The sequence below is a fragment of the Phodopus roborovskii genome, unplaced genomic scaffold, assembly GCF_943737965.1.
Source record: "Phodopus roborovskii unplaced genomic scaffold, PHOROB, whole genome shotgun sequence".
Lineage (NCBI taxonomy): Eukaryota > Metazoa > Chordata > Mammalia > Rodentia > Cricetidae > Phodopus > Phodopus roborovskii.
The window spans coordinates 2,511,116-2,538,845 of NW_026126443.1; the positions used below are offsets into that span (position 1 = coordinate 2,511,116).

Consider the following 27,730-nt stretch of genomic DNA (forward strand, 5'->3'; position numbering starts at 1 on the left):
AGATTCTGAAATTTAAAGGGAAATGGATGAAACTGGAAGAAATCATCCTGAGTAAGATAACCCAGCCACAAAAATGCCAACATGGTATGTACTCACTCATATATGGATACGAGCATACAATTAACACCACCAAAAAAGCTAGGAAACAAGGAGCACCCTAAGAGAGACATACATGGTCCCCTGAAGAAGGGGAAAGGGACAAGATCTCCCAAGCAATTTTGGTTCATGGGGGAAGGAGAGAGGGATTTAGGAGGAAGAGGAGGAGAGAGGTGGTCGTGATGGGCAGGAAGATTAAGTCAGGGAAAGAATAAAGGAGAGCAATAAAAGAGATACCATAATAGGAGAAACCATAATAAATTTTAAGGGAAATCTGGCACTAGGAAAATGTCCAGAGATCTACAAGGATGATCTCAACTAACAATGTAAGCAATAGTGGAGAGACTAGCTTAAATGCCCTTTCCCGATAATGAGATTGATGACTACCTTATATGCCATCCTTGAGCCTTCATCTAGTAGCTGATGGAACGACAAGCAGACACCCACAGCTAAACACTGAGCCTAAGTCTTGGAATCCAGTTGCAGACAGGGAGGAGTGATGAACAAAGAGATCAAGACCAGGCTGGAGAAACCCACAGAAACAGCTGACCTGAATAAGGGGGAGCTCATGGACTCCAGTCTTATAGCTGGGAAACTAGCAAAGGACCAACCCAGATCCCCTGAATGTGGGTGTTAGTTAGGAAGACTGAACAGTCTATGGGGCCTATGGTAGTGGATCAGCATTCATCCCTAGTATATGAATGGACTTTGGGAGTCCATTCCACATAAATCCTATATACATGGTGTAGGGCCTGGGCCCTACTCCAAATGATATAACAAACTTTGATGACTTCCCAAGCCTCACCCTCCCTGGGGAACAGAAAGGGGATAAGATGGGGGTGGTGGGATCAGGGAGGACAGGAAGGTGCGGGAACTGGGATTGACATATAAAACAAGTTTGTTTCAAAGTTAAGTAAAATATATTAAAAAACCAAACATTTTTCTTATTTAGAAAAAAAGGCTGAAATATTGTGCAATATTTGTTTAACTATGCCAAGATGTGTTGCATTTGTTTAACTATGTAAAGATGTGTTGCTGTTTTGCCTTTCCTGCCTAAAGTACTCGATTGGTCTTATAAAAAGCTGAACAGTCACTGGTGAGGAGGGGGTATAGGTGTGACTTCCAGGCATGGAGAGGAAGAGGAGGAATTTAGGCTTGAGAAAGAAAGAAAAAGATATGTCAGGGGCCTGCCAGCGAGACACAGAGGAAATCTGACAGTAGAGAGGTAAAAATAAGAGGTAAAAAGCCCCAAAGTGAAATAGGTGTAGATGAATAGAAACAGGGTAAATTAAGTTGAGAGAGCTAGTAGGACAAGCCCTATCTAGGGCTGAGTGTTCATAATTAATATTAAGTTTCTGTGTCTTTATTTGGAACTACTTGGCAGCCCAAAGAAAATTTTAATTATTTCAAATATGAAAACATATTTATTTATTAAAGTACATCATAAAAATCTCTGAAAATGTTAATGAATTTATTTGTGTGTGTGTGTGTGTGTGTGTGTGTGTGTGTGTATTTGAAAAAGTGCATATCCCTCTAGGCATAGAGGTGCAATCCTGTCATCCCAGCACATGGGAAACTGATAACAGAAGACTGGAAGTTCTAGGACAGACAGAACTACATAAGAAGTATCCTTTTAACGAGGAAAAAGTACGTATCTTAGAATTTTATAATTTCCCTTTATGTATTATCCTGTCAGCTCTAACATGACAAACTCAAGTATTCATTATACTTCCACCCAATTCAAAACTGGTCACTGATTGGGTAGAAACTCACAGATGTGCATTCATGGATGGATTGTCACAATAATGTGCCTCCTACAGTTGCCCCCAAACAATTAACATTTAGTAAAACAACTCTCTAACACATTGTTAAAGATAACACGATGACCTTGGTCCTCTAGTGCTTTTGTCTACACTGAGTCATGATGGACATTTGCTCTGACTGTGGGCAACCGAGAAGAATGAAATCCCTTATACCTGTAATTATGTCTGTGTAGTCTGCCACAAGAAATTATTTTCCTAGTTTAAAAGCCTGTGCTGAAAATGCCATGTTTGGGGTGATTTCATTAACATTTTAAAATGTTAACAATTCTGTCAGCCCAAACCGAAAATGACTGTGTGAGAAATGAAAGCTTGCATAACTCTGGTACCATCTAGTCACAGCTCATTATCCCCACCGGCTTTTATTATGCAACCAGGGATTGGGGTCAACCTCACAAAATTTAGGGACAATTAAGAAAATTACTGTATGCAGATGTGACTTATGGAGTGAGAATAACTAACTTTCTAAAAGATGAGTTAAACAAAATAAATAAGGATGATGGAAAACCCACAGCGGTTTTGTGGCTTGAGGCAACCTTTAAGTTATTCATTATAAAGACACCTTCCAGGGATTTGCCCAGTTCCCCTGACCCTGTCTTGACTCTTTGAATTTTTTTCTTTGACGGTATCCCTCTGGGAGTTTAAAAAAGTCCTAGTCATATTTTCTGAAGTTCTTTGAGCTTATTTCTCATACCTCCCTGATGGGGATGAAAATATTGTCACTGACCCCTATGCATTGTGAACTGCTGCTGGTCTCCAAACCTCACACTCTTCTTTTATGACTTTCAAACTTTATGAGATAAAACATGTGGGAACAATTGTGAGGACAGAGCCTTTCACCAAAGAGAAAAAATAAAAGAAATAAAAGGAAAGAAGAAAACCAGAGCATAAGTAGTTAGGCAAATTAAAAGTTTATATTTAGTTTAGAAAGTATTTACTTACTAACCATCCATTTTCCACAGTCAATGACAGTGGAAGACACAGATACAATTTAAAGTTTTCTTTCTCGGGAAATACATTTTAATAACTATCTATTAAGCATGTTAGATGCTAGGCTTTGGACTAGGTTGAATAATAGTGTTTCAATTTAATGGAAATTGTATTCTCTTTAGAAACCAAGTAGGTAAGGATAGAATAGGCTAAGTGTCACTGTAGAATTCAGTATAAAAAGTGCCATAGGATCCTCATGGAGGAAGATTTAAAAATTTAAAAATTCATTTAGTGTGTGTGTGTATGCGCAAATGCATGTATGTGTATGTGCACAAGCATGTGTATGTGTGTGTGGGTTTGTATGCATGTATATGTCTGTGTGTGTGTGTGTATGCATGTATGTATATGCTATTGTGCAATTATGGAAGTCAGAAGACAATATGCAGGAGGCAGTAATCTCCTTCTACTATGAAACTCAATTCTTGGTCTTGGAGGATAACGATTTCTCCACTGAGTAATCTCGCCAGTCTGAGAAATGGGATTTAACTCTAAATTAAACTTTGGGAAGCCAGAAAGATCGTTTGACCTTGATAAAATGTATATGCCACCCAAGACAACAAAAATTCTTCTTCTTTTTTTTTTGCTAAACAGTTTTAGATCCAAACAGATACGTTTTTTTTTCTTGTGTTGTTAATTTTACAAGAGACAAGAGCATACTAGGTGACATGATGTCCTCCCAAAGGAACACTGGGATTATAAATTGAAGCTCTGCTTATATGATGTACAGTTTTCTTTTCTTAAATAAAATACTGAAGCTCAGATATGTACTAGGGTACAAATGGGTTAACTTTGTGCAAATGCCACTAAGTAAAATATATTTGGTTTGATTAAAATGCTATGGGAAAAGGGAAAGTTAGTATTATACATTTTTATCACTAATAGATTTTTAAAAATTTGTTTGAATTTCTTTAATTTTTTGAAACAAGGTCCTGCTATGTTTCCTTGATTGGCCTGAAACTCAATGTGTAGCCCATTGAACTGACAAAGAATCTCCTGGTTCTGTCTTCCAAATGCATGGGTTTAGAGGTGTATACCGTCATACCATGTTTACATCTTTGTTAACAATATTAGGCTGTGCTTTGTCTTAAATTTTGTCATACTTGGTCATTAGAAGATTGCTTGTGTATAGTAAGTGCTCAGTACAATTGTGTGTAAAGTTATGATGACTTCCTGGTCTTTTACCAAATATTTGTGTTTTCTTAAGAAAAAACACCATAAAATTGCTATATTCTGTAATTCAAATGCCATTTCTTTACCTTAAAATGTGTGTTAGTACACTGGCATGATTCACCTCTGAAAAAAGAACTAATTCTCTGACTTGGTCTCTCTGACTATAGGTCACCCTTTCCTAGATAAAAATCAAGTAACCTAAAAATATCATTTAAGGACATTTCCCTTTCTGAGTAATTATAGGGCTATTTCTGTATGAGGGATTGTCCTTTATTTTAGATGGAGTTTTCCATTTCATCTTTCTGAATCAACTGATCTACTAAAGAATAAAGGTACAAATTATAGGATACATACATGTAATTATGTATAAAATAATATATATCCACCCTGTCTGTCTGATGTCTGTCTATCTATCATCTATCAATCATCTATATATTATCTACATATCATCTATTGATCCATCATCCATACATCATGAATCATCTATTTTCTATCTTATCTATCACAAAAATTCTACAAGTAACCACATTCTATGCTTACATCTTTAAATTTTTATATCCATTTTCTATAAGTATACATACAACATAAGTAACAAAGGAAAGAGAAATTGTGTAACCTGATCAAGTGATACAGGAACCAAAAGACAGAACTAAGATTTTAGCTGGTGTGGCTCTGAAGTCTCTGCTTTTAACCAGAATCTAAAATGCATTAAACAATTGTAGGAGAGAAATGCCCATTTTCATGCAACTATTTTTTTCTTTTTATGTATTTATAAAGATTTGTTCAGGCCTACTGATGTGGGAAAGAATAAACAAGGAAATAATTCCTTGCTTTTATCTACTATGAGCCAAGTATGCATTAATAATTTTCACATACAATTTCCTGGACTAATTATTATATTATATCAAGCTATTCTATGTTATTCCAATTTACTTGTTAGGACTGAGGTTCAAGATTTTAAATAATCTGCCAAAAACTCAACAGTAAGTGAAGAACTAACCAGGTCTGAGTACTGTCTCTACATTACAGGGCAAAGACTACAACTCAAAATAAGTAACACATCATGAGATACATGTCTTTCATTGCCCCTAACCATCTCAGAACTATTGGCCTGTAAAGCTATCCAGAATCAAGATTTCTGCACAGTGAATAGATGGGAAACTTTTACTTGCTATCCCAGCTCTGTGGAGGAGAATTAACCCAGTCTTTAATCCTACCTTGATAAATACTGTCCAGAAGTCAGATTTGTGGTTTTCACATCCATGCAGTTCATTGTGCTGGGAAGGAGAGCAAGTTCTGGCTGGATCATGGTGGCTGTGGCTACAGCTCTTGCAACCAACTCCATGGCATCCTGCACGTAGTACTCAAAGACAGTCTGTGTTGTTTTTCCATGAGCAATGAGCCCTAAAGGCAGGCCTTCTGTCCTCAGTTCCTCCAAATTCTGCGAGTCTCCGAGAACCCAGTGAAGCTCAGGAGGTGATAGCCCAAACTGGGTAGAAATTTCAAAAATCTGCCTGATATTCTCCATGTCACAACCAAACATCACCATCGTGGGTGTGTTGTTCTTAACGTGCTCCAGCTGGACCTGCAAGATGCTTAGGAAGTCCTTGGTGGAAGACAGGTTAGCAGTGATGTTGATGATAGACCCAAGGTGGAACTTAGAGTTATTCTCGGTAAGGAGGAGGAACTCGGTGATATTCCAGTCTTCCTGGCATAGCAGCAAGCTAAAATTGTACCAGTTGTTCATGGCCAGAATTGAGACAGTGACATCAGCATCAGAACTTAATGAATTTTCTAAACTCAGTTGTAGGTGCAGGGGATTCTGTATTTAAAGATAAGAAGAAAGAAGAATTAGAAAGTATTGCTCAAAGACAATGACAAGGTAGTTTTGCTGTCCTGTGAGCCCAAAGTCTTTGTTTACTCCTGTGATACTTCCTCTGGGATAAAATTCTCTTACTTTGAAATAGTAATGCTCTTTGTCTAATGACAATCAACTCTTTATCTCAGTTTCCTGAAGATTTTTGTTGAGAGTACCAGAAAACAAATAGCTCTTGGTATAAGTGTAAGAAGTGATGTAATCATATATTTAGTCATAGATTTTTATGGAGTTTTTCTTCCTTACATTTAGTCCCCCTAATGCATCACATTTCTTACACTGTGTTTAATGACTCATTTGTTAGACTTTCCATTAAGGAGAAATAATTGAAAGAAATTACTTTTCTTTCTGTGAAACCACTATTAAAGACATGTTAGCACAATGCAATTCTTGTATAAGAAAACATAGAAGACAAATAGAACTCTGGACCCTTGAGCAAGGCTCTTCTAAAACACAGAAACTATTTTGGGGCACAAACATCATGGTTAAGTGTATAGTCCAATGTTAAAGGCTTGATTACATTTCTATATGCATTGATCTTGAACTCCTGCTATCAAAAATGTTCCATTGAATATATTCATGGAACTTAAATTATTATTTCATCTACTCATGGAACTTGCCAGCTTAATTAAGGAAGAGTTTATCAACAGTCACAAATTATAAATTAAATAGTTGAAGGGTAATCTTACAACATTAATATATTTGTCATTTATTCTTCCCAACAACATACACTTGACACATGATTTCCTGATAAAGTTTAGAACAAAGGTTTATAAATGTTTGTACCAAAAATATTGATCAAATTGAATTAACTATCTTCCAGTTGGAAAATATTGAACTATCTCTGAGAACGTGCCAAAATTCTACTCTGTAATAATTTTTCTTTCCTAAAACACATACCAAGCCATACTGGATAATTCATTTTTTTTCTTGAACTGGGGCAAGCATTTTCATGCAGACTCTCTTTTCACCTGGAAATGGATTGTTTGTGTTTATATTCATTTGTCCAAACTTAGTGCTTTCATTCATATTTCTAGAAAGTCTTCTAGGTTGTTGTTAACTGAAGTTTGCTGAAGCTGTAGCTATATTGAAGATTCTGTAGACTGACCTTGGCTGGGTAGAACAATGTGTTTATAGAGAAAATAGTAGATTAAGAACCAAAATAATCAGACTATTTAAAACTCTTTAAAACAATTTACCTTAACTTCTGTGTTTGACCTGACAGCAGTCTTATGAGTATTAGGTTAACTTCTTACAGTGTGTAATTATATATATATATATATATATATATATATATATATATATATGTGTGTGTGTGTGTGTGTGTGTGTGTGTGTGTGTGTGTGTATCAACCAAACCCCCCTCAAAAAAAAAAGAAGTTCTGAAACTGAAGGTAATAATATCTGGAAATTATAGAAACAATCCCCTTGCGTTTTTGGATCCCACCTATCTAATGTACCAATGAACATATTTGTTGAGTTAGTTTTGTGGATATAAAAGCCTATGTAAACTCTTGAACTGTGGCCCTTTTCATTTAGAATGACTAGAATTCTGGTTCTCTGGTTGTGATCACCCATATTGGCTCAGAGTAAACTATTTCTTATTTCTTTGAATGTAGAACAGTTTTTTTTTTAGCTTTTATTTTTAAATTTTTTTTTGTTCATTTGTTTATATCCATGTGCATTTACAATGTGTTTGCTTTATTGAGTCCTTGATGTGGTGACAAGTTTTTATTTATTTCTGATGGCCACAAAAACAATGCATGTCATATTTCGTTCACCTCTCTACTACATAGCCTTGCTTGCACTATAGTGCTTATGTCACACAATAGACTAAAATTGTGTCTTAAACCTCTTTTCTGACAGAGTGAGTCAGATATAGTGTATGTCAACTGGAATTATTTGTTTATTACCCCAATTCCTGGACTTTGATGATAATAAGAGGGGCTAAAAATCAAATGACGGGGAACAAATCATTCCCAGCATAGTTTCAAGACCCAACAGTTTGCCTGAATTGTAACCAAGGTTCATTCAAGTACTTCCCACAGAGGAATTCACTTGATGAGTGTGAGGAACAGTCTTGTATGAAAGCAAGAATGAGAATAAAATAACCTGATCAAATTGATTACTCAGCAATAGCTGGAGACTTAAAAGAATTTGATAAGAAAAAGGAACACCTTGTGGACACATACCCCATGGAGGGATACTGCCTTAACCTAGAGACAGGAGAGAAGTCCTATTCCCTACTTCAAATGACTTGACAGATTTACATGACCCCACCTGGATGGCATTGCCCTACATGAAGAATTGGGGTGGGGGGATGGGAGGGAAGGGGTGGTCAGGGTGCATGTGAGGGGGCAGAGAGGGTAAGAGGGAGGGAGGGAAGGAGAGGGAACTGGGATCGATATGTAAAATAAAAAATAAATTAATAAATAAAGTTTAAAAAAAAAAAGGAAAAGAAAAAGGAACACAGGATTTAGCTTTTCTTTCTCCACCAGATAATGATTAACCCATGTAATCAGGCTCATTCCTATAATCAATTCTATTGAGGAACTAGAGAAGTTGAAGTTAATTCTTTCACAATCTTAAGAAAGTCAATTCTTCAAATAAATATTTATTAAGTAATTTTTAAGAAGCATTTAGTGATACTAATCTAGCAGCTTTACATTCAGCTTCACTTGGAATTTTTCTCATGACACTAAAGTGATGCTTTCTACAGACACATATGGGTACTTACTCACACACACACACACACACACACACACACACACACACACACACACACACACAGAAGTCATAAACAACTTCAAACCTTACAAATTTTGTCAAAGTTATTAGCAAAAATTTACAACACTTGTTGAGCCAAATTAAGGAAATTTGAATGAAGCTTTTTGGCTTAGCCTACATTAGAATATTGGAAATGCAATTTTTGAAAGCAAGTATACCAGCGCCATTTGTTGAAGATGCTTTCTTTTTTTCCCATTGTTTAATTTTAGCTTGTGTCAAAAATCAGATGTTCCTCAGTGTGTGGATAAATATCAGGGTTTTCAATTTGATTTAATTGGTCTACCTGTCTGTTTTTGTGCCAGTGCCAAACTGTTTTCATTACTATGGTTCTATAGTAGAGCTTGAAGTCAAGGATGGTGATGCCTCCAGAAGTTTATTAATTGTACAGGGTTGTTTTGGCTATCCTGGATTTTTTGATTTTTCCATATAAAGTTGAGTATTCTTTCAACATTTGTGAAGGATTGTGCTGGTATTTTGATGGGGATTGCATTGAATCTGTAGATTACTTTTGGTAAGATTGCCATTTTTTTTTCTATGTTGATCCCACCTATCCAAGAGCATGGGAGATCTTTCCATTTTCTGGTATCTTCTTTGATTTTTTTCTTTAAAGACTCAAAGTTCTTGTCATATAGGTCTTTCACTTGTTTGGTTAGCGTTACCCCAAGATATTATATGTTGTTCTGGCAAAACTGGATGTTGACATGTAGAAGATTGGAGATAGATTTTTATCTATTGCCATGCACAAAACTTAAGTTCAAATTCATCAAAGATCTCAATATAAACCCAGCCACACTTAGCTTCCTAGAAGAGAAAGTGGGAGGCACCCTTGAACAAAATGGTACAGGAGCCTTCTTCTTGAATGTAACAGCAGTAGCATAGACACTGGGATCAACAATTAATGAATGGAACTTCCTGAAACTGAGAAGCTTCTGTTAGGCAAAGGTCACTCAACAAGACAAATCGTCAGTCCACAGAATGGGAAAAGATTTTCACCAACCCCACATCTGACAAAGGGCTGATTTCCAAAACATACAAAGTACTCAAGAAGCTAGGAGAAAGAGAAGGGGAGGAGAGGAAAGCACGTGAACTGGGAATATTGAGTCAGGGGAGGAATAGATGAGAGAAGAGAGAGAGAGAGAGAGAGAGAGAGAGAGAGAGAGAGAGAGAGAGAGAGAGAGAGAGAGAGAGAATAAAAGAGGGAGCCATTATAGGTTTGAAGGGAAAACTGAACCTAGAGAAATATCCAGAGACTGACCCCAACTAACAATTTGAGCAATAGTCGAAAGGTTACCATAAATGTCCTTCCCTGATAATGAGATCGTCGACTAACTTATCCACCATCATGGAGCCCTCATCTAGTAGCTGATAGAAACAGAAGCAAACATCCACAACTAAACACTGAACAGAATTGGAATCCAGATGCAGAAAGGGAGGACAAAACCAGGCTGCAGAAACACATAGAGACAGCTGACCTGAACAAGGAGGAGCTAATGGGCCCCTAGACTGATAGCTGGGAATACAGCATGAGACTGACTCAGACACCCTGAACATGGGTCTCAGCTAGAAGGACTGAGCAGTCTAAGGGACCTCAGACAGTGGAACCAGGATGTACTTCTGGTGCACAAAAGGACTTTGGAAGCACATTCCCCATGGAGGGATACTCCCTTAACCTAGAGACAGGAGAGAAGGCCTAGTCCCTATTCCAATTGACTTGACAGATTTGATGACCCCTCCTGGAGGGCTTCAGCCTACAAGAGGAGTGGGGGACATGGGAGGGGAGGGTGGTTGGGGGCATGAGAGGGTGGGAGAGAGGGAAAGAGGAAGGGAGGGAGGGATGGAGGGAGAGGGAACTGGAATCGATTTATAAAATAAAAATAAAATAAAAAAGAAGCTATCTCAAAACATCAAATAATCCAATTAAAAGTGGGGTACAGAACTAAATAGAGAATTCTCAGTCGATGAATCTAAAATGGCTAAGAGACACTTAAGAAATTGTTCAAAATCCTTAGCCATCAGGGAAATGCAATCAAAACCACTCTTGAGATAATCTTACACCTGTCAGAATGGTCAAAATTAAAAATACCAATGACAGTTTATGCTGGAGAGGATGTGGAGAAAGGGAACACTCCTTCATTGCTTATGGGAGTGCAAACTTTTACAGCTACTTTGGAAATCAGTATGGTGGTTTCTCAGGAAATCAGTCTACCTCAAGATTCAGCAATTCCTCTCTTAGGCATATACCTAAAGACTGCACATTTATACCACAAAGACAAAAGTTCAACTATGTTCATAGCAGCATTATCTGCAATAGCCTGATCTAGAAGCAACCTAGATACACCTCAGCCAAAAAATGGATAAAGAAAATATGGTACATTTACACAATGGGGTATTACTCAGTAGAAAAAAACAGCAATGAAATCTTGAAATTTGCAGGCAAATGGATGGAACTAGAAGAAACCATCCTGACTGAGGTAACCCAGACACAGAGAGGCAAACATGGCATGTACTCATATATGGATGTTAGACACAAGGCAAAGTATTGCCAACCTACAATGCACACCTCCAGAGAAGCCAGGAAACAAGGAGGACCCTAAGAGAGACATACATCATGCCCTGGATATGGGGAAAGGAACAAGATCTTCTGAGCAAATTGGGAGCATGGGGAGAGGGGGAAGGGAGGTAGGAGAAAGAGGAAGGGGGAACAAGTTGCAGGAGGAGAACATGAAGGAGCAGGAAGACTGAGTCTGAGGAAGAATTGAGGACAGCAAGAAAAGAGATACCTTAATTGAGGGAGCCATTATATAGGTTTAAAGAGAAATCCGGCACTAGGAAGGGAACTGTCCAGAGATCCACAAGGATGAGCCCAACTAAGAATCTAAGCAATAATGGAAAGGCTACCTTAAATAGTCCTCCCCTACAATGATATTTATGACTACCTTAAATGCCATCCTATAGTCTTCATCTAGTAGCTGATGAAAGCAGAAGCAGACATCCACAGCTAAGCACTGAGTCGAACTCCTGTAATCCAGTTGTAGAGAGGGATGAGGGATGAGCAAAGGGATCTGGACCATGCTAGGGAATCCCACAGAAACAGCTGACCCAACCTAGTGGGAGCTCACAGACCCCAGTCATAAAGCTCTGGAACCAGCATTGAACCGAACCAAGCCTCCTGAACGTGGGTGTCAGTTAGGAGGCTTGGGCAATCTATGGGAACTCTGACAATAGAACCAGTATTTATCCCTAGTGCACAAATGGACTTTGGGAGTCCATTCCTCATGGAGGGCTACTCTCTCAGGGGACAGCCTTGGCCCTCTCCCAGATGATGTGACAGACTTTGATGATCCCTCATGGAAGGCCTTACCCTCCCTGGGGAGTGTTTGGGGTTGGGATCAGATTTCAGTGGGGGACATGTGAGGGTGGGAGGTAGAGGGAATTGGGATTGATATGTAAAATAAGATTGTTTTTAAATGAAATAAAAATATAAAAACATTTAAATAAAAAAAGAAAGGCAAGAATAGTTTAAAAATAGAAGTACTAAAAAAGGGTTAAGAAGTATTAGAACAAAAGTTAACATATATAAAGAACATCAACTAAATATACTGAATTAATAAATTCTACATGAAATATAAAATAAAATGGAAGGAGATATGAGATCATGAATTGAGAAAGCAAAATAGTTAGAAAAATAAAATAACTTAAATTCCTAATTCTGTCATATAAAACTTAATTCCTGTTGGGTAGTGGTGGTACACCTCTTTAATCTCAGCACTCAGAAGGTTGAGGGAGGTAAATCTCTAAATTTGAGACCAGCCTGGTCTGCAGCATGAGTTCTAGAATGGCCAGGGTTACACAGTAAAACCCTGTCTCAGAACAAAAACAAAAACAAAACAAACTAATAAATTCCTATGTAATAATGGCATAAATATAATATAAAATTATTTAAAAAAGACCAATCATGTGAATATATGATAATTCCAGTTTCATTAAACTGGATACTGTAATCTATTATTTCTGGCATTAAATAATCTATTATAAACAAAAAGTAAAGGAATATGAAATACCAAGAACATTTGCAACAATGGTGATAGACTAACATCTCCTAGTCAACATGGGCACAGTATCCTTTACCAAACACTCATCCAATCCAGAAAGGCAATTTTAACTTTTTCCTCTTTATTTATTCTTATTTTTAACATTCTACTCTGAGTTGTGCCCTTTGCCTATGCACTGAGTAAAAGAGAACAGCATCTAAGTAGCTGGAAAAATAACATTTAATGTAATTATAAATCCTGGCAGTTACAGGAAATCAAATAATGGAATATCACAGGACTAGGAAGGAAGTAGTATTCCAGGAAAAGGCCAGCACAAGTTGGAGGATGCAGATACCTGTATTGTATGGGATTCTCTAATTGAATTTTAGAAGAGTAAAGACAAGTATCTGAAAACAGATGATCACTATACAGGTAAACATAAACAGTGGGTTACTGTAAGAACATAAGTGATTAGTTATAGACGTCATCGTATTAAAAGTCTCATCCTGGGGACCATTCTCCTATAACAGTAGTATCTTTTTTACTTTAGATGAGTGATGGATGCATGATCCTATATTCTTTTAGTGTAATTCTGCAGCAGCCTTTTCAATAGTGTCTATAATGTTCTCATTTAGGTCCCAAGCTCTCCTTGCTGGTGGTGTCATTGCCCTCGTAAGTTACCTGAATTGTTCTATTCTGTTCTGTCCTCTTCTTTACTTTTCAGTTATATTATTTTCTGTTGTTCTCTTTTCTCCCCTCCCCTCCTCTCCCTTCCCTTCCGTCCCCTCTCCTTTTCTCCCCTCCCCTCTCCTCCCTTCTCCTTTCTTTTGCTCTCCTCTCCTCCTCTCCTCTTTTGCTATGTACTATTAGTGCTTAGAAGCTAGGGTGGGTTATGTGGAAATTATGTCTCCATCACTTACAAGCCATGGGAACATGTGTAATTAATTTAACATCTCTGAGTCATAGATTCCTATCTCCAAAATGGCCTCCATACTGTCTCCTATCTTGAAGATTCCTCATGATAATTACATGTGAAAGTATGGTAATGCATAGAAAGTGTCTAGCACAAAAGGAGTACTCAGTAAGTGGTTCTGAGGAAATTTGCTTGTGGAATGTAGTTCATGAGTGGCAGTGCTTTTTAAAGTTATTGTTTTATATATATGGTGGTCCCATATTTCATCTATTTTCACAGTGTTCTCCATAATAAGACACATTTTACAGATATCAACCACACAACATTTTTTTTTTTACAGGAAAACAGAGTCTTCATCTGCCAAGGGGAGAAGCTGTCTTTTTGGAGATATATGTTCTTAGTAGTTGCCCCCTTCCTGTACTCTTTCTCTGGTAACAAGTTTCACCTTCCTTTCACAAAATAAGGAATTTTAGAACCAACTTTTCGAGTTCCAAACAGTGATCTTAGTTCTCCTGGGAAAAATAGATTTGGATCTTTTCTGGATTGGTACAATTTTCCAAAAACATGATTGCCTGCAGCAAATTGCTTAGCACAGTACTTCAGAATATTCTCCAACAGAAGAGATGATTTTTCAGTAGTAAAGAAATGATGCCATTCTTTTAGTGTTTGCCTGGACCAGCAGATACAGATGAGGAGACTGAAGCTTGGAGTGTTCCAATGAGAAAGGCGCCACATCTGTGCCTTTGTACAGCGAGGACATCTGCTCCCCTCCAGGAGTCTGCTGCTGCTGAAGGCCTGCAGTTAAGTCATATTTGAGGGGCTCAAGATAGGCTTCCCATGCTATGGATGCTTCTCCTTCATAGAAGCCACAGGAGATTTTCTCTTACTCCTCATCTCTCAACTCCAGTAACCTATATTATGAAGAAAGCCTTTTATTTTAACTTGAAAATTAAGACATTTCTTTAGAAGCCCAGGCTTTTAAATAAATTCTGTTTTATAGTAGTATTAAGAAGTCAGGCAAACAGAAGGCATAGTTCCTGCTCTGAAATCAGAATCCAATAATAATTACATAAAAGTTAAACTAATGACTACTGCTATCTCCAATATGTTATGCAAAGTGTCTTGCTTTATCCTCACAATAGCCCTGTGAGATGACTAAACAATCAGCCCCCTTTAACAGATGACAGAGTATGGTTCAGAAAGAGTAATTTTAAGGTGACACAAATATTGATGAATACAGCCTCAATCCCAAACCTCACCTTGTTGGATTGGAAGCCTGAGCTTTTAAATGATATTCTATCCTGTACCATCCACTTGATAATAACAACACAGGAAACAGACCCTTGACATTTGTGAATTTAATATTCACAGTTACAGCCATCTGCAGGTCATTCTAAGAGCTCACAGAATGAAGTCATTTAAGATGAGTCATGGCATGGATTAAGTGAGGTTCATTGTATCATTGTTGATGGGGGTCCCATCTGACCTTTAGCCATTTTCTTCACTCATCTTTTCATTGCATTAACTCTTGAAGATATGTGAATCATTTAAACAAGACAGATGCATAATTAATGAGACCAGTTTTATATGTGGTAGAATAAGAACATTTAGAAAAGCTTACTTAAATTTTTCATTTGATTTAATTTTGTGTTTAAACTTACAATCTACAGTGGAATTTCAACTATTAAGTATGGAGATATCAATGATATTTTTTAGTGTCTTTGTATATAAAACATCAGTTATATAGTATATATATAAAGAATGCTTCAAAGATAGTTCTGATTTTAATGCCTTATGGATGCAGTTGGATTAATAGTGCTGAGTGAAGTATTTTTACAACAGGTAGCTGGTAAGGGCTGGGAAAGGCTGACAGTTGGGGATTATGGTGGCTTGAATAAAAATGGTTCTTATAGGTTCATAGGGAGTGGCACTATTAGAAAGTATGGCCTTGTTGGAGTAGGTGTTGTTTTGTTCAAGAAAGTACATTAGTATGGGGCAGTCATTGAGATCGCAAATGCTCAAGTAGGTATAGCGTGGCATTCATTTCTGCCTGCCTGTGGATCAAGATGTAGAACTCTCAGCTCCTTCTGCAGCACCATGTATGCCTGTGTGCCACCATGCTTCCTGCCATGAAAATGGTGGACTAAATCTCTAAACTATAAGACAGTCCCAATGAAATAATTTCTTTGTAAGAGTTGCCATGGTCATGGTGTCTCTTCACAGCGATGCAGAATGGAGTCTGCTCCTAGGACTAGAAAAGACTAGGAGTTACATTGTATACTTATGATAAAATGTTGGCATGTAGATCAGAACTGCCTTCAAAGACAACCAGCTGATATATTCATCCAACAAAATATATGAAGAAAGCCCATTATATTTCAGGCCACAGGCAGAGAGATGCACTTTAGGAGGCAGAAGAAATAGAAAAAAACATTCAAGCTGTGCATAACAAGCTGGTTTGTGGCAACCACACTAACTTCCATATATAATTCACCATCCCGAAAGTCTAATTGTTGATATTAAACTTGTTCATTTATATTCTACCCAACTTCTGCCTTTTTGTGCTGGGTGATTATTCTGTTACCCGAACCTTGGTAATCATGAAAATCTTTGGCTGTGACTTACTCATTTTCCAAGGCCATATATGTAACATATGCCACATTTAGATATACCCCCTAGTGCCTGCAAATAGAATTCATACTTGGGGATGGGAAGGCTTTAGTCAAGACAGTGTCTATAGAAAATATTCAATCATGTGGTGTCTGGGGACAGAAGCCAGCTTAAAGAAGGTGTCTCAATACAGAAAAGGATTATACAGGAAATGAAAATGTCAGCCACTGGAAAAGACCATTAGTAAACAACAAGGATCAAAATATGTTGTGTCCATTGAGATGGCTCAGCAGTGAAGGCCACTTGCTGCTCTTACTGAGGACCTGGTATGACATGGTAGCTCACAGTCATTTATAACTTCAGTTTTAGGGGAGCTGATGTTCCCTTCTGATTCTGACATCCTCAGGCACTTCATGCATGTGGTATACTTATGTACATGAAGGCAGAAAAAAATACACACATAAAACAAGTCTAAAACCCCAAATCAAAGCACAACTATATGTTGTGTTATTTTTTCTTTTGTTCTTGTTTAGTTCAGAATTCACTGTAATCTTCAGGAGGGTAAGAAAGAGAATATAAATATTCATTTAGCATTACTCAGAACTTTAGAACTTTGAATTATGTCAGTTGTGTGGGGGAAATTTTATGGATATCATTAAATCTTTTTTTTTTTTTTTTTTTTTTTTTTTTTTTTTTTTGAGACAAGGTTTCTCTGTGTATCCCTGGCTGTATTAGAACTCACTTTGTAAACCAAGCTGGCCTTGAAGCCATTAAGTTCTGCCTGTCTCTGCCTCCCGAATGCTGGAATTAAAGGTGTGTGCTACCACAGCCTAGAGCTTTCATTAAATCTTAAGAGTTTGATTTTTCCCTTTGTAGAATCAAATTAATACTATCTACCTTAGTATAATGAGTCTTTTTCTGTCCTGCCATTCAGCTATCAAATAATGACATTGAGACTTCTTATTAATTATAAAAGCTTGGCCTATGACTTAGGCTTGTTCCTAAGTAGCTCTTCTGACTTAAATTAACTCATATTTTTAATTAACATACTTTCTACCATGTGACTTTTACCTCTCTTCCATTCTGTGTGTCTGACTTGTTCTGTGTCTCCATGGACTCATTCTAGCACCTACATTCATCTCCTTCCTCTCTCTCTCTACCTAGAAATGCTACCTATTCCTCCTGGCTAGGTATTGACACTTCAGCTTTTTATTACACTAATCACAGCGACATACCTTCTCACAGTGTGCAAATATTCCACAACACCTTACAAAGTTTGTAAGGATTAAATAACATCATTTATACAAAGCATCATCAGTACATAGTACATTGCTGCAAGTGGTCCTGTATAATGCCAGCAGCGATGCTGGTTAGGTTAGGAGTGCTATGCTAAGGACTGTTGTGTAAGTCCTAGCTAAAGTGTACCAGCACCTAGTTCTCACCCAGTGTGGGGTGCTGATTGCTGAAATTACAGCAGTGAATATCAATATTGTCTTTCCCATCATGATTTTAATGGAGGCGATATTATCAACTCCTGAAAAAAAATGAAAATAGCTTAGGAATTAGGCAGTAAACAAGAAACAAAGCCCAGGGTCTGGGGTAACCTAAAAGGAATACTGCTTGATGTTTTGAGTTTTAATTATAAGGCAAATATCTTCGCAGTTTTCCTATCTGGTATTAGTACCAGACTTGAGCTCTGGAGAAATACTAAGTCATCCAGTAGAGATCAAAGATTGAAAGACGAGTGGGAAAAAAGATGAAGGCTGGAATGAGGCAGAGCCTGACAATTAGAGACATGCTACACCTGATATGCAGTTAAGTGCTTAGTAACCATCAACCTTAACTTTGCCATTAGTAACAACTAACACACCTCCTCATGCCACTATAATCATTTCTTAAATTCTCATCATATGCTTACTTCACAAGCAGAGGTGGGAGGATTATGTGTGCAGATTATATGTGTTCACTTAGCTTTTGTGTTTACAGAACCAAGTGGGGCTAGAACTGAGAATGTATTTCTCCTTCGCTGCCGAGGTCATGTATCCTTTTGATTTTCAGACTGCCTAGATTCAACTAGTGCTTCCAATGTCTGTCTATATGCTTTGCAAGAAGAAAATGGCACAATTGGCATGTGACACTTTGCCTCAAATAAGAACAAAATACATCAAGGAGAATTCTGTAGCAAGAATGGGTCAGGCTTATTATCATTGAGAAGACTGAGGATGAGATTTGAATCATGTCTGCCAGGGAATTTCAGACTTCCATTTTGGCTGCTGTCCAGAAAGAATAATATTGTCCACTAAGTAATTCAGGTCACTGTAAGGGACATATGATATTAAATACATAGGAGTGATAATGAAGTGGAAGACAGCATGAAAACAGAGGACAAAGTACTTTTCCTGGATACAAGGGATAGTAAGACCAATATCCCATGAGGGGCACAGCAGGCAGTTTTGCGGTAGGCTATTAAAGTTGAGTATGGTTTTTCAATTTTCTGACAACTTTAAAACTTTTGTTTTATAGATGGAATGATTATTTGATATTAAGAATTTTTGGAATGAAGATATTAGTTTAAGATTGATTTTAGTTCCTTTTTTGGTTAAACAACATTTGAAGAAATAGACATAATTATATGTGTCAGAGGATGATTTATTAGATAGTTAATTTTTTGTTGAAAATAGATTCTTCTCTCATATAATACATTTTGACCATATTTACCTCCTCTGTCTCCTCCCCACTTCCCTCCTCCCCAGATCTACTCTCCCTTAATTTTCCTTTAGAAAAGAACAGGTCTCCAAGAGACAACATCCAAATATGACAAAACAAGATATAATAAGACAAGACAAAAGTCCTCATATTGAGGCAGGACAAGGCAACCCAATAGGAGGTAAAGAGTCTTAAGAGCAGGCAAAAGAGTCAGAGGCATACCCACTTCCACCATTAGGAGTCCCATAAAACCACCAAGCTAACAGCTATAACATGTATGCAGAAGACCTGGCACAGAACCATGTAGGCCCCGTGCTTGCCCTTTAGTCTCTGTGAGGCTATATGATTCCTGCTTAGTTAATTCAGTGTGTCATGTTCTCCTGGTGTCCACCATCCCCTATGACTCCTACAATCTTTCCTCCTCTTCTTCCACTGGGTTCCCTCAGCTCCAAGCAAAAGGACTGAATGGAGATCTTCAATTTAGACTCTTTCTTTGCATAAAGTCTGGTTGTGGGTCTTTTCACCCATTCTCATCTGCTGCTAGAGGAAGCCTCTATGATGAGGACTGGACAAGGCACTGATCTATGAGTATAGCAGAATATCATTAGGAATCATTTATTTTTATTTTTATTTTCTTATTTTGGGGCAGCCAGTTGAGCATAGTTCTTTGCTAAGGTCTCTGGGTCGTCCAGTCTCCGGTTCCTGGCCATCCAAGCAGTGTCAGACATGGGCTCCCTCTGGTAGAGTAAGCTGCAAATTAGACATTGGTTGATACTTTTTGGTGCCACCACCGCCCAAACACTTCTTTCAGGCAGTTGTATGGGTTTTATGGCTGGGTTGGCATCTATTTACATAGTTTTCAGGGTATTAGGGCATTAGGAACATATAACAAAGGTCTTTTGCCCAGATGTCTCCAGAGAAACCAGGAATGTTAAGCACACAATATTGTCTTTTTAATGGGAAAGATGAAAAACCTGTTCTTCCATTCAAGAAAGTTAAGAATTGGAAGTCACTAACAGCCTGGTGATCTGTGTTATCCATTGGGCCAAGAAATATCAAGCTCATATAACCAAGGCCAGATGTGCATAGTAATCTAAATAGCTCTGAGAGCTGGAAGCTCACCAAGCTCCCACAACCAGGATTAGAGGTGGCTAGTAGTCCAAATGACCTCTATGCTATGTGTATGACTGACACCAGGACAGATCCTTACATCTTAAGCTAGTACAAGTAGCCTATCTCTAGAGCTCATCTTTTCAGAGGGAATGATATGTACCCTGAGTTAAGTTTCAATGTAATTATGCGGCTTTATGCGCCAGGGATTGTATTACACCAGGATTAGGAATAAAATGACTACAGTTAGACTCCCCAAAGACTGATCATGGTTGACAAAGTCAATCTGCACCAGATTTTCATTCCTATCTCTTTATGGGCTTTTATTCCCTGTATTATACCTGCAGGGAACCCCCACAGCAGAGTACCTTTCCACACCAAAGAGACTAGAACACAGGTGAAGGCTACCTGCAGACACCAGCTTCATCTCTCTATATTCAATGAGCTCTGTGAATGTTGTTCTCAGCAATGGGCTACCACTGTCAATTTCAGAGAGGAACCATCTGTCCTAGCATCAGCCTGTGTTGTTTGGGGCTCTCCATGGAATCCATTGGCCAACAACTCAACCAAATGCAACACAGTTTCATCACTGAAAGCCTTGCCTGGCTACAAAAAATTACCAGTTCATATTCTGTATCCTCCATTACTATGAATCCTCACTAGGGTCATCATATAGATATCATGAAGTTTCCACTGTACTTGGTTTCCATACTACCTGAAATGCCACCCCCAATTCCAGACATCTCTCCCTGAACTCTTTCCTTCCATCTTATCCATCCATCTACTGCACCTAGTCTACCAGTAAAATCTACTCTAAGTCCCCTTCTTTAACCTAACCTGCCTGGGTGTGTGGATTGTAGTTTGGTTATCATTTACTTAATAGCTAATATCAATTTATAAGTGAAAGCATACTATATATCATACTATATATGTCTTTCTGGGTTTGGTTACCTTGCTCAGGTTAGTTTTTTTTTTCCTAGTTGCATCCACTTGCTTGCAAATTTCAAGACATTATTATTATTTTTTTAAATGGTGGAGTAATACTTCATTTTATAAATGTACCACATTTTTTTTGTCTATTCTTTGGTTGAGGAACATCTAGGTTGTTCCCAGGCCCTGGCTATTACAAATAAAGCTGCTATGAACAAAATTGAGCACATGTCCTTGTGGAAGGATGGAGTGCCATTTGGCTTTATGGCCAAGAGTGGTATAGTTGTGTCTTGAGGTATATCTATCCCCAATTTTCTGAGGAAATACCACATTGATTTCCATAGTTGCTGTACAAGTTTTACACTGTCACCAGCAATGGAGGACTGTTCTCCTTCTTCCACACCCTTAAAACAGCAAACATTGTCACTTGTGCCGTGATTTTAGCTATTCTGACAGGTATAAGATGTGATTTTGATGGAACCACTCAACAGTTTTTATTTGCATTTCCCTGATGACTAAAGATGTTGAACATTTATTTAAGTGTTTCTCAGTCATTTGAGAGTCCTCTGTTGAAAATTCTCTGTTTAGATATGTAATCCACTTTTCTCCTGGATTATTTGGTTTCTTGATACGTAGTTTATTGAGTTCTTCATACATTTTGGATATTAGACCTCTGCCAGATGTGGAGTCAGTAAACATATTTTCCCATTCTGTAGGCTACTGCTTTGTTTGACTGATGATGCCCTTTGCCTTAAAAAAGCTTCTCAGCTTCATGAGGCCCCATTTATTCATTGTTGATCTTGGTGCTGTGCTATCAGTTCAAAAAGTTGTCTCCTATGCCAGTGCATTCAAGGCTATTCCCTACTTTCTCCTCCTTCAAGTTTAGTGAGTTTGGTTTTATGATGAGGGCTTTGATCCACTTGGACTTGAGTTTTGTACAAAGTGATAAGTATGTATATATTCACATTCTTCTACATGTAGACATCCAGTTAGAGCAGAACCATTTGTTGAAGATGCTTTCTTTTTTTCCCCAGTGTGTATTTCTGGCTTCATAATAATAATAAAAAAGCCAAGTGTCCATAGGTCTTTTATTTATGTCTAGATTTTTTTACTTGATGCCATTGATCAACCTGTCTATTTTTATGCCAATACCATGTTCTATTACTATAGCTCTGTAGTACAACTTGAAATTGGGAGAGGTGATACCTCCAGGAGTTCTTTTATTATTCAGGATTGTTTAGCTATCCTGTTGTTTTGTTTGTTTGTTTTATCATATGAAGTTCAGAATTGTCCTTTCAAGTTCTATAAAGAATTGTGTTGGAATTTTAAAGGGGATTATATTAATTATGTAGATTATATTAATCCTATGGATCCAAGAGCATGGGGGATCTGTCAATCTTCTGATATCCTGATATCTTCTTCAATTTCTTTTTTTAAGGAATTGAAGTTTCTATCATGCAATTCTTCCACTTGCTTGGTTAGAGTTACCTCAGGGAATTTTACATTATTTGAAGCTATTATACAGGGTGTTGTTTCCCTGATTTCTTTCTCAGTCTGTTTTAGAGAATTAAAATTTATCAAATGAAACTACTGTTACAGATAATAGTTTGTCACAATCTTTGGTGAAAAATTTAGACATATTTTCTTAAAATGGGAACTGCTGAAATATGCACCAGATAATTAAACTGTCAAATGTACAAGTTAAATTTCCTACAGAAATTTGATTACTTTATGTCACTGCAGCCTGGAACTGTTACTAAGACACGGCTTATGTCATATGCTAATTTTCTCTATTACGCTGAAAATTCATACAGCTAACTACTGACTATTCATGTTCTAAATACCTGCTAGAAAGGATACCATGTTTGACACAAACTTTTTTTTCTCAATTCATTTGACACAATTCTGTACATTGATACAAGTATGTTTAATATATTTAGAACATGGCTCATGTAGTTTTGATATAAATGTCTTTTAAGAATATGTATAAATTGTATTTATTTTTATGTGTAATGTTTGTGGGTCTGCTTGTCTATATGCGCATCACATGCACACAGTGTCCTCAGAGGCTAGAGAAAGCATCAGATGTCCTGGAAGTGGAGTTAACAGGCAGTTTTGGGCCATTTCATGTGGAGGGTGGGAACTGAACTTGGGTCCTTTTGGAGAACAGTGACTGCTCTTAAATTATGCTTCAGCCCACAATATGCCTTCTATTTATTCTAAGATTATCAGTATGTGTTTCTTTTAATATTATTATAAAGTTTAATTACACAACAGATTTTCATTTTATTGGGCACTTAAAAAAACATAGTAAGCTCCTGCTCATTGCTTGCTACCTGAAATTGCTCCTTCTAACATTTAGAAATGGGCTTAGCATATCTTTAAACAATATCTCTATACATCTTCATTTCAGCATCTTATTTTGAAATGTGTGATCTACTAATTGTGATTAAGCTTTGGTGTAATGACATTTTATTTCACTCGAATTACTTGGAGAACATTAGTGTAATTAATTCTTTGTACTTCTCAAATCCTTGTTCACAGTAAGAAGCATTGAGGCCAATTGAAAATCTGGTCACAGAGGCAGGATAGTGATCAAACTCAAAGGCTCTTTTAGCAGTTTGGTGATTTCAGGGCCAGCATGACAAGTCCTTCATGAACAGAGGACTGCATTTTCAGGAAGGCCCATGTGAATTTGTGCAGAATATTCAATGACAAAGCAGGAGTGTCTTCTTTTTAGATCCTTTAGTGTATCTTTGTGAATTAGTTTAACAATCATTGCCCCATATAATCAGATGGAATGGAAGTACTAAGCTTAAAAGCTGTTTACTTAACTCATTGCTTTATCATTTTCTTTTAAAGAGAAAACTTCATCTATCCCAAATTTATAGAGTGCCACAAATTAAGAGGCAGAAGAGCAATTTTTCTCTTATTATAGAGTAGTCAGTCCTATTATACCCTTGTTCAGATGTGGATATATATATATCCAAATATAAAAAAGGTGTGTGTGTGTGTGTGTGTGTGTGTGTGTGTGTGTGTGTGTGTGTGTACTTTCATTTAAATTTTGCCTTATGAATTTTGAAGAAAAGATCTAGGCTCAGCCACAACTTGCATACTCTAGCTGCTTTTTGTAATTCTTAAAACATAATAAATCCTTTTAATATGAGAGGTACAATGAGTATATTGATTGATGAATTTATTATTTTGTCTCCAAGGTGACAAATATTTGTAATCATATCATATCCCGTGAGAACAGAAATATTATATATTAGTATATTTAGTGAAAAAAGATTAATAAATAGTATGCAACGCATATTATGGACTTATAAATGTTCTACTGTAGGGAATCTGGAGTTTCCTCTGGAATTATCTACTGTTCACAGATTCAGTTTTAGCATTATTTACATCTCTTGTCCTGATTTTGTTTGACATTCTTGCACTTTATGCCAAAAGCTTTTAGGCTTTAAAATGTGAAGAGCCTCTTAAGGTCATTATTGTATTTCCCAAATCAGTCCAGGGAGTGCAGATACAAATCAAGACTGAGGACCTTGAGAGGAACTTATTTCCAAGAAGTGGGGGGGGGTGCAGAGAAGGATGGGAGCGAGAGAAAGACAGGGAGAAGGATGACACACATCTTGTCTTTATATACCAATCCAGCATCTCAAATGCTAAATTCATGATGTGATTTTTTTTAAATCATGTTTGCCTTAGTTCTAAATGATCTCTGTGCTCAGGATCTCTTCCTCTCTTCACAGATTAGTCAAGACACCTCAGAAGAGACCATTGCTGCATATTCTAGCCCTTATGGGCTAGGTATCTCTTGTACTGTTTGTCCAATTGTGCAAATATTTATTAGTTTCTGATTTCCTAGATGCCCCTAGAATTTCCTAGCTGCCCCATGCTGTCTCCTCTATTTTCATGGGGAGGGAATATTCTTTGTGAATGCCCTTGACCTCTTTCTTCATACATGACCCTGTCTTCTGGTTTCTTATCTCCAGTTAAACATCCCTGATTTGTCTCATTCATCAGCTGTCCCCCAATCCCCAGTTTGTGCATCTACACTTTGACTATTTATTATGTGGTATACTCATGTTAATTTTTCCACCTCTGCATTTCTCAGAACTGGGAATTGGAAGATGCTTTTTTGTTTGTTTGTTTGACCAATAACTTGATAACTTTCCTAATAACATTGCTTAGAACAACAGTGACTTGAAGTGAAAATTTGTTGGTTTAATGAATAAATGAATAAGTGGTGACATGGAGTTTAGATTCAGATGGAGAAGTTGTAACCTTTGACTGAGGATGGTGACATTTTTATGAGTCATTTTCCTTCCCGTTTGACTACTATGGCATCTCTCAAGAAGCAAGAGCAATTATCTGCTTTCCCATAAAATTGCATCATTTCAGATGACACAAATTTTTTTCTGATATCAATCAGAAAAATGGCACCCTAATGCAGGAGATTGACAGGATTGCTCAAGTGCACATGAGCTTGAGACACTCATTAAAAATATAAGTGAATCATGGCATGCACAAACTCAATGTGTGTCAGTCATTTCTTTTGCATTAAAGAAGGTTGCTGGAAAAATATTTATTATGCTTATAAATTATTCACAATTGAATTCGCTTAAATGCTCAGCACTGATATTTTCAAAACATGACTTAGTATACAAAGGTATCAATATTGTGTCACCCTTTCAATTATTTATCTGTTAAATAAATTTAGTACATTTGAACTGGAGGCATGACCTTGAAATTTCAGTGACCAGCAAAGAACCAGAAACCAAAGAAAGAAAATGTAAATTACAGTAAATAAAGAAGACTAGATTAAAAGAAGCAAGATGGACTTTGGAGACAGCTAGCTTGGTAGAGTGCTCACTATGCAAGGGTGAGGACTTAAGTTTGCTTCCCAGAACCTATGCAAAACATGTCAGCACAATTGCAATCCAACCATGGAGGAGCAGAGACAGGAAGATACCTAGGACTTGCTGTCTAGTCAGTCTTGCTGAATCAGCAGGCTCCAGGCTCAGTGAGAGACCCTATTTCTTTCTTTTTTTTTTTTTTAATTGTAAATGTCACACTTATTTTTTATATAACTTTTTTTATTTAAATTAGAAACCAGCTTGTTTTTCATATCAATCCCAGTTTCTGCACCCTCCCTTTCTCCCTTGTTCCTCCCACCAACCCCCATCCCATCCCCTTTCTGCTCACAAGGGAGGGTGAGGCCTTCCATGGGGGAGTCTTCAAAGGAGAGAGAGACCCTATTTTAAAACTAAGACAGACAATGCCAACTTCTTGCTTCTTCCTGCATGTGCATAAGAACACACACACACACACACACACACACACACACACACACACACACACACGAGTGAGAAAGAGGAGGAAATTTTCAGAAGTTTTTTAAAAGTTAAAGTAACATGCATCTTATTATAAATGTTACTAATTACTTACAAGGAGTAGTGTTTCTGTTGGTTTAGAGACATGGAGTTGAATCCAGGGTAACAAAGGACAACTGTATTGTAAATCACCCTTTCTCCTTGCTCCCCCAGTTTAGTTTGCCTCTTGGTGCATCTTCTGGAGAGGTACAAGATGCTAACTTTTTAATAAAGGGGCAAAGTTCAGATTGTTAAGGATCAAAATGAGATGGGTTCATAATTACCCTTGGAACAACATGGCAACTTTCAGTAATACTCATTCTTGTGTCACCTCCTCAATAGCTTCATTCTATAACATGCATCAGCAGTTTCTCTCTTCCCTAGGACCTCCCTTCAGATCATAGATGTTGTAAATATTATACATTTACCCTGTTTGACCTTTGGCCATTCTTCCATAGTATATTCCTTAAATTTCTCAGTACACAAATTTGTGATTTTTCTAGATGCACATAATAATTTTCTACTGTCCCAATTTATATTTTTCTTGTTAATCAGAATTTCAAATTTGACATAAAACAACTTTTATTAAAGAAACCAATGGTCAAAACTTGAGAAAGGTAATTTTTAGTCTACATGTGCCTTCATTCTCCAGTCTTCCCAATTCTAAAGTCTTGTTTTCAGGCAAAAATTAAGAAATTAGCTTTATAGTGTTCTTTCATCACATTACTCCTTAATTTACCAGTAAGTTCCATCTACTCCAAAATATACTTGGGTTGAATTCTCACGCCACTGGCTGTAGAATAAGCTTTTATGAATTGTCACCTGGACTGAAATGTAACAGACAAGTCATTCTGTCCTACCACTGCCTGACCAGCACTCTGTTTAACATACTGACAAGTAGAGTAAAAATATTATTTTACAAGTTTTTGACTGGAGATAGATGTTAGTGATAGAGTGCTTACCCTTTATACATGAGGCCCCAAGTTTGCTACACACACACACACACACACACACACACACACACACACACTCACACACACACACACCCAACTGTGCTAACATTACTTATTACACCCCTGTAGTCTGGAAGCCATGATACTGAAGCTTCCTTCAATTTTAGTGTTTTTTGATTACTGTTCCTTACTATTGGGACACTTTTTTTTTTTTATCACATTGCTTCATGGTTAATATTCTCAAATTTCAGAGCTGTCCTTCCTAATGTGTGTAGCTTCCCTCTAGACCACTTACTGTCAGATCTAATATGTTCTTCACATGCTGTAATTTTACCTTTCTCAGAACTGAAGTTATCTTCCT

The 27,730-nt window shown here is 37.3% G+C and overlaps 1 protein-coding gene across 1 annotated transcript in view; it reads right to left on the reverse strand.

The window, feature by feature from the left end:
• The window catches only part of Grin3a (glutamate ionotropic receptor NMDA type subunit 3A), a 187,026-nt gene that overhangs the window by 121,511 nt on the left and 37,785 nt on the right, over nt 1–27,730 (reverse strand). The window contains 1 exon segment of the mRNA XM_051187802.1: nt 5,294–5,898. Coding sequence (XP_051043759.1) covers nt 5,294–5,898 — 605 coding nt within the window.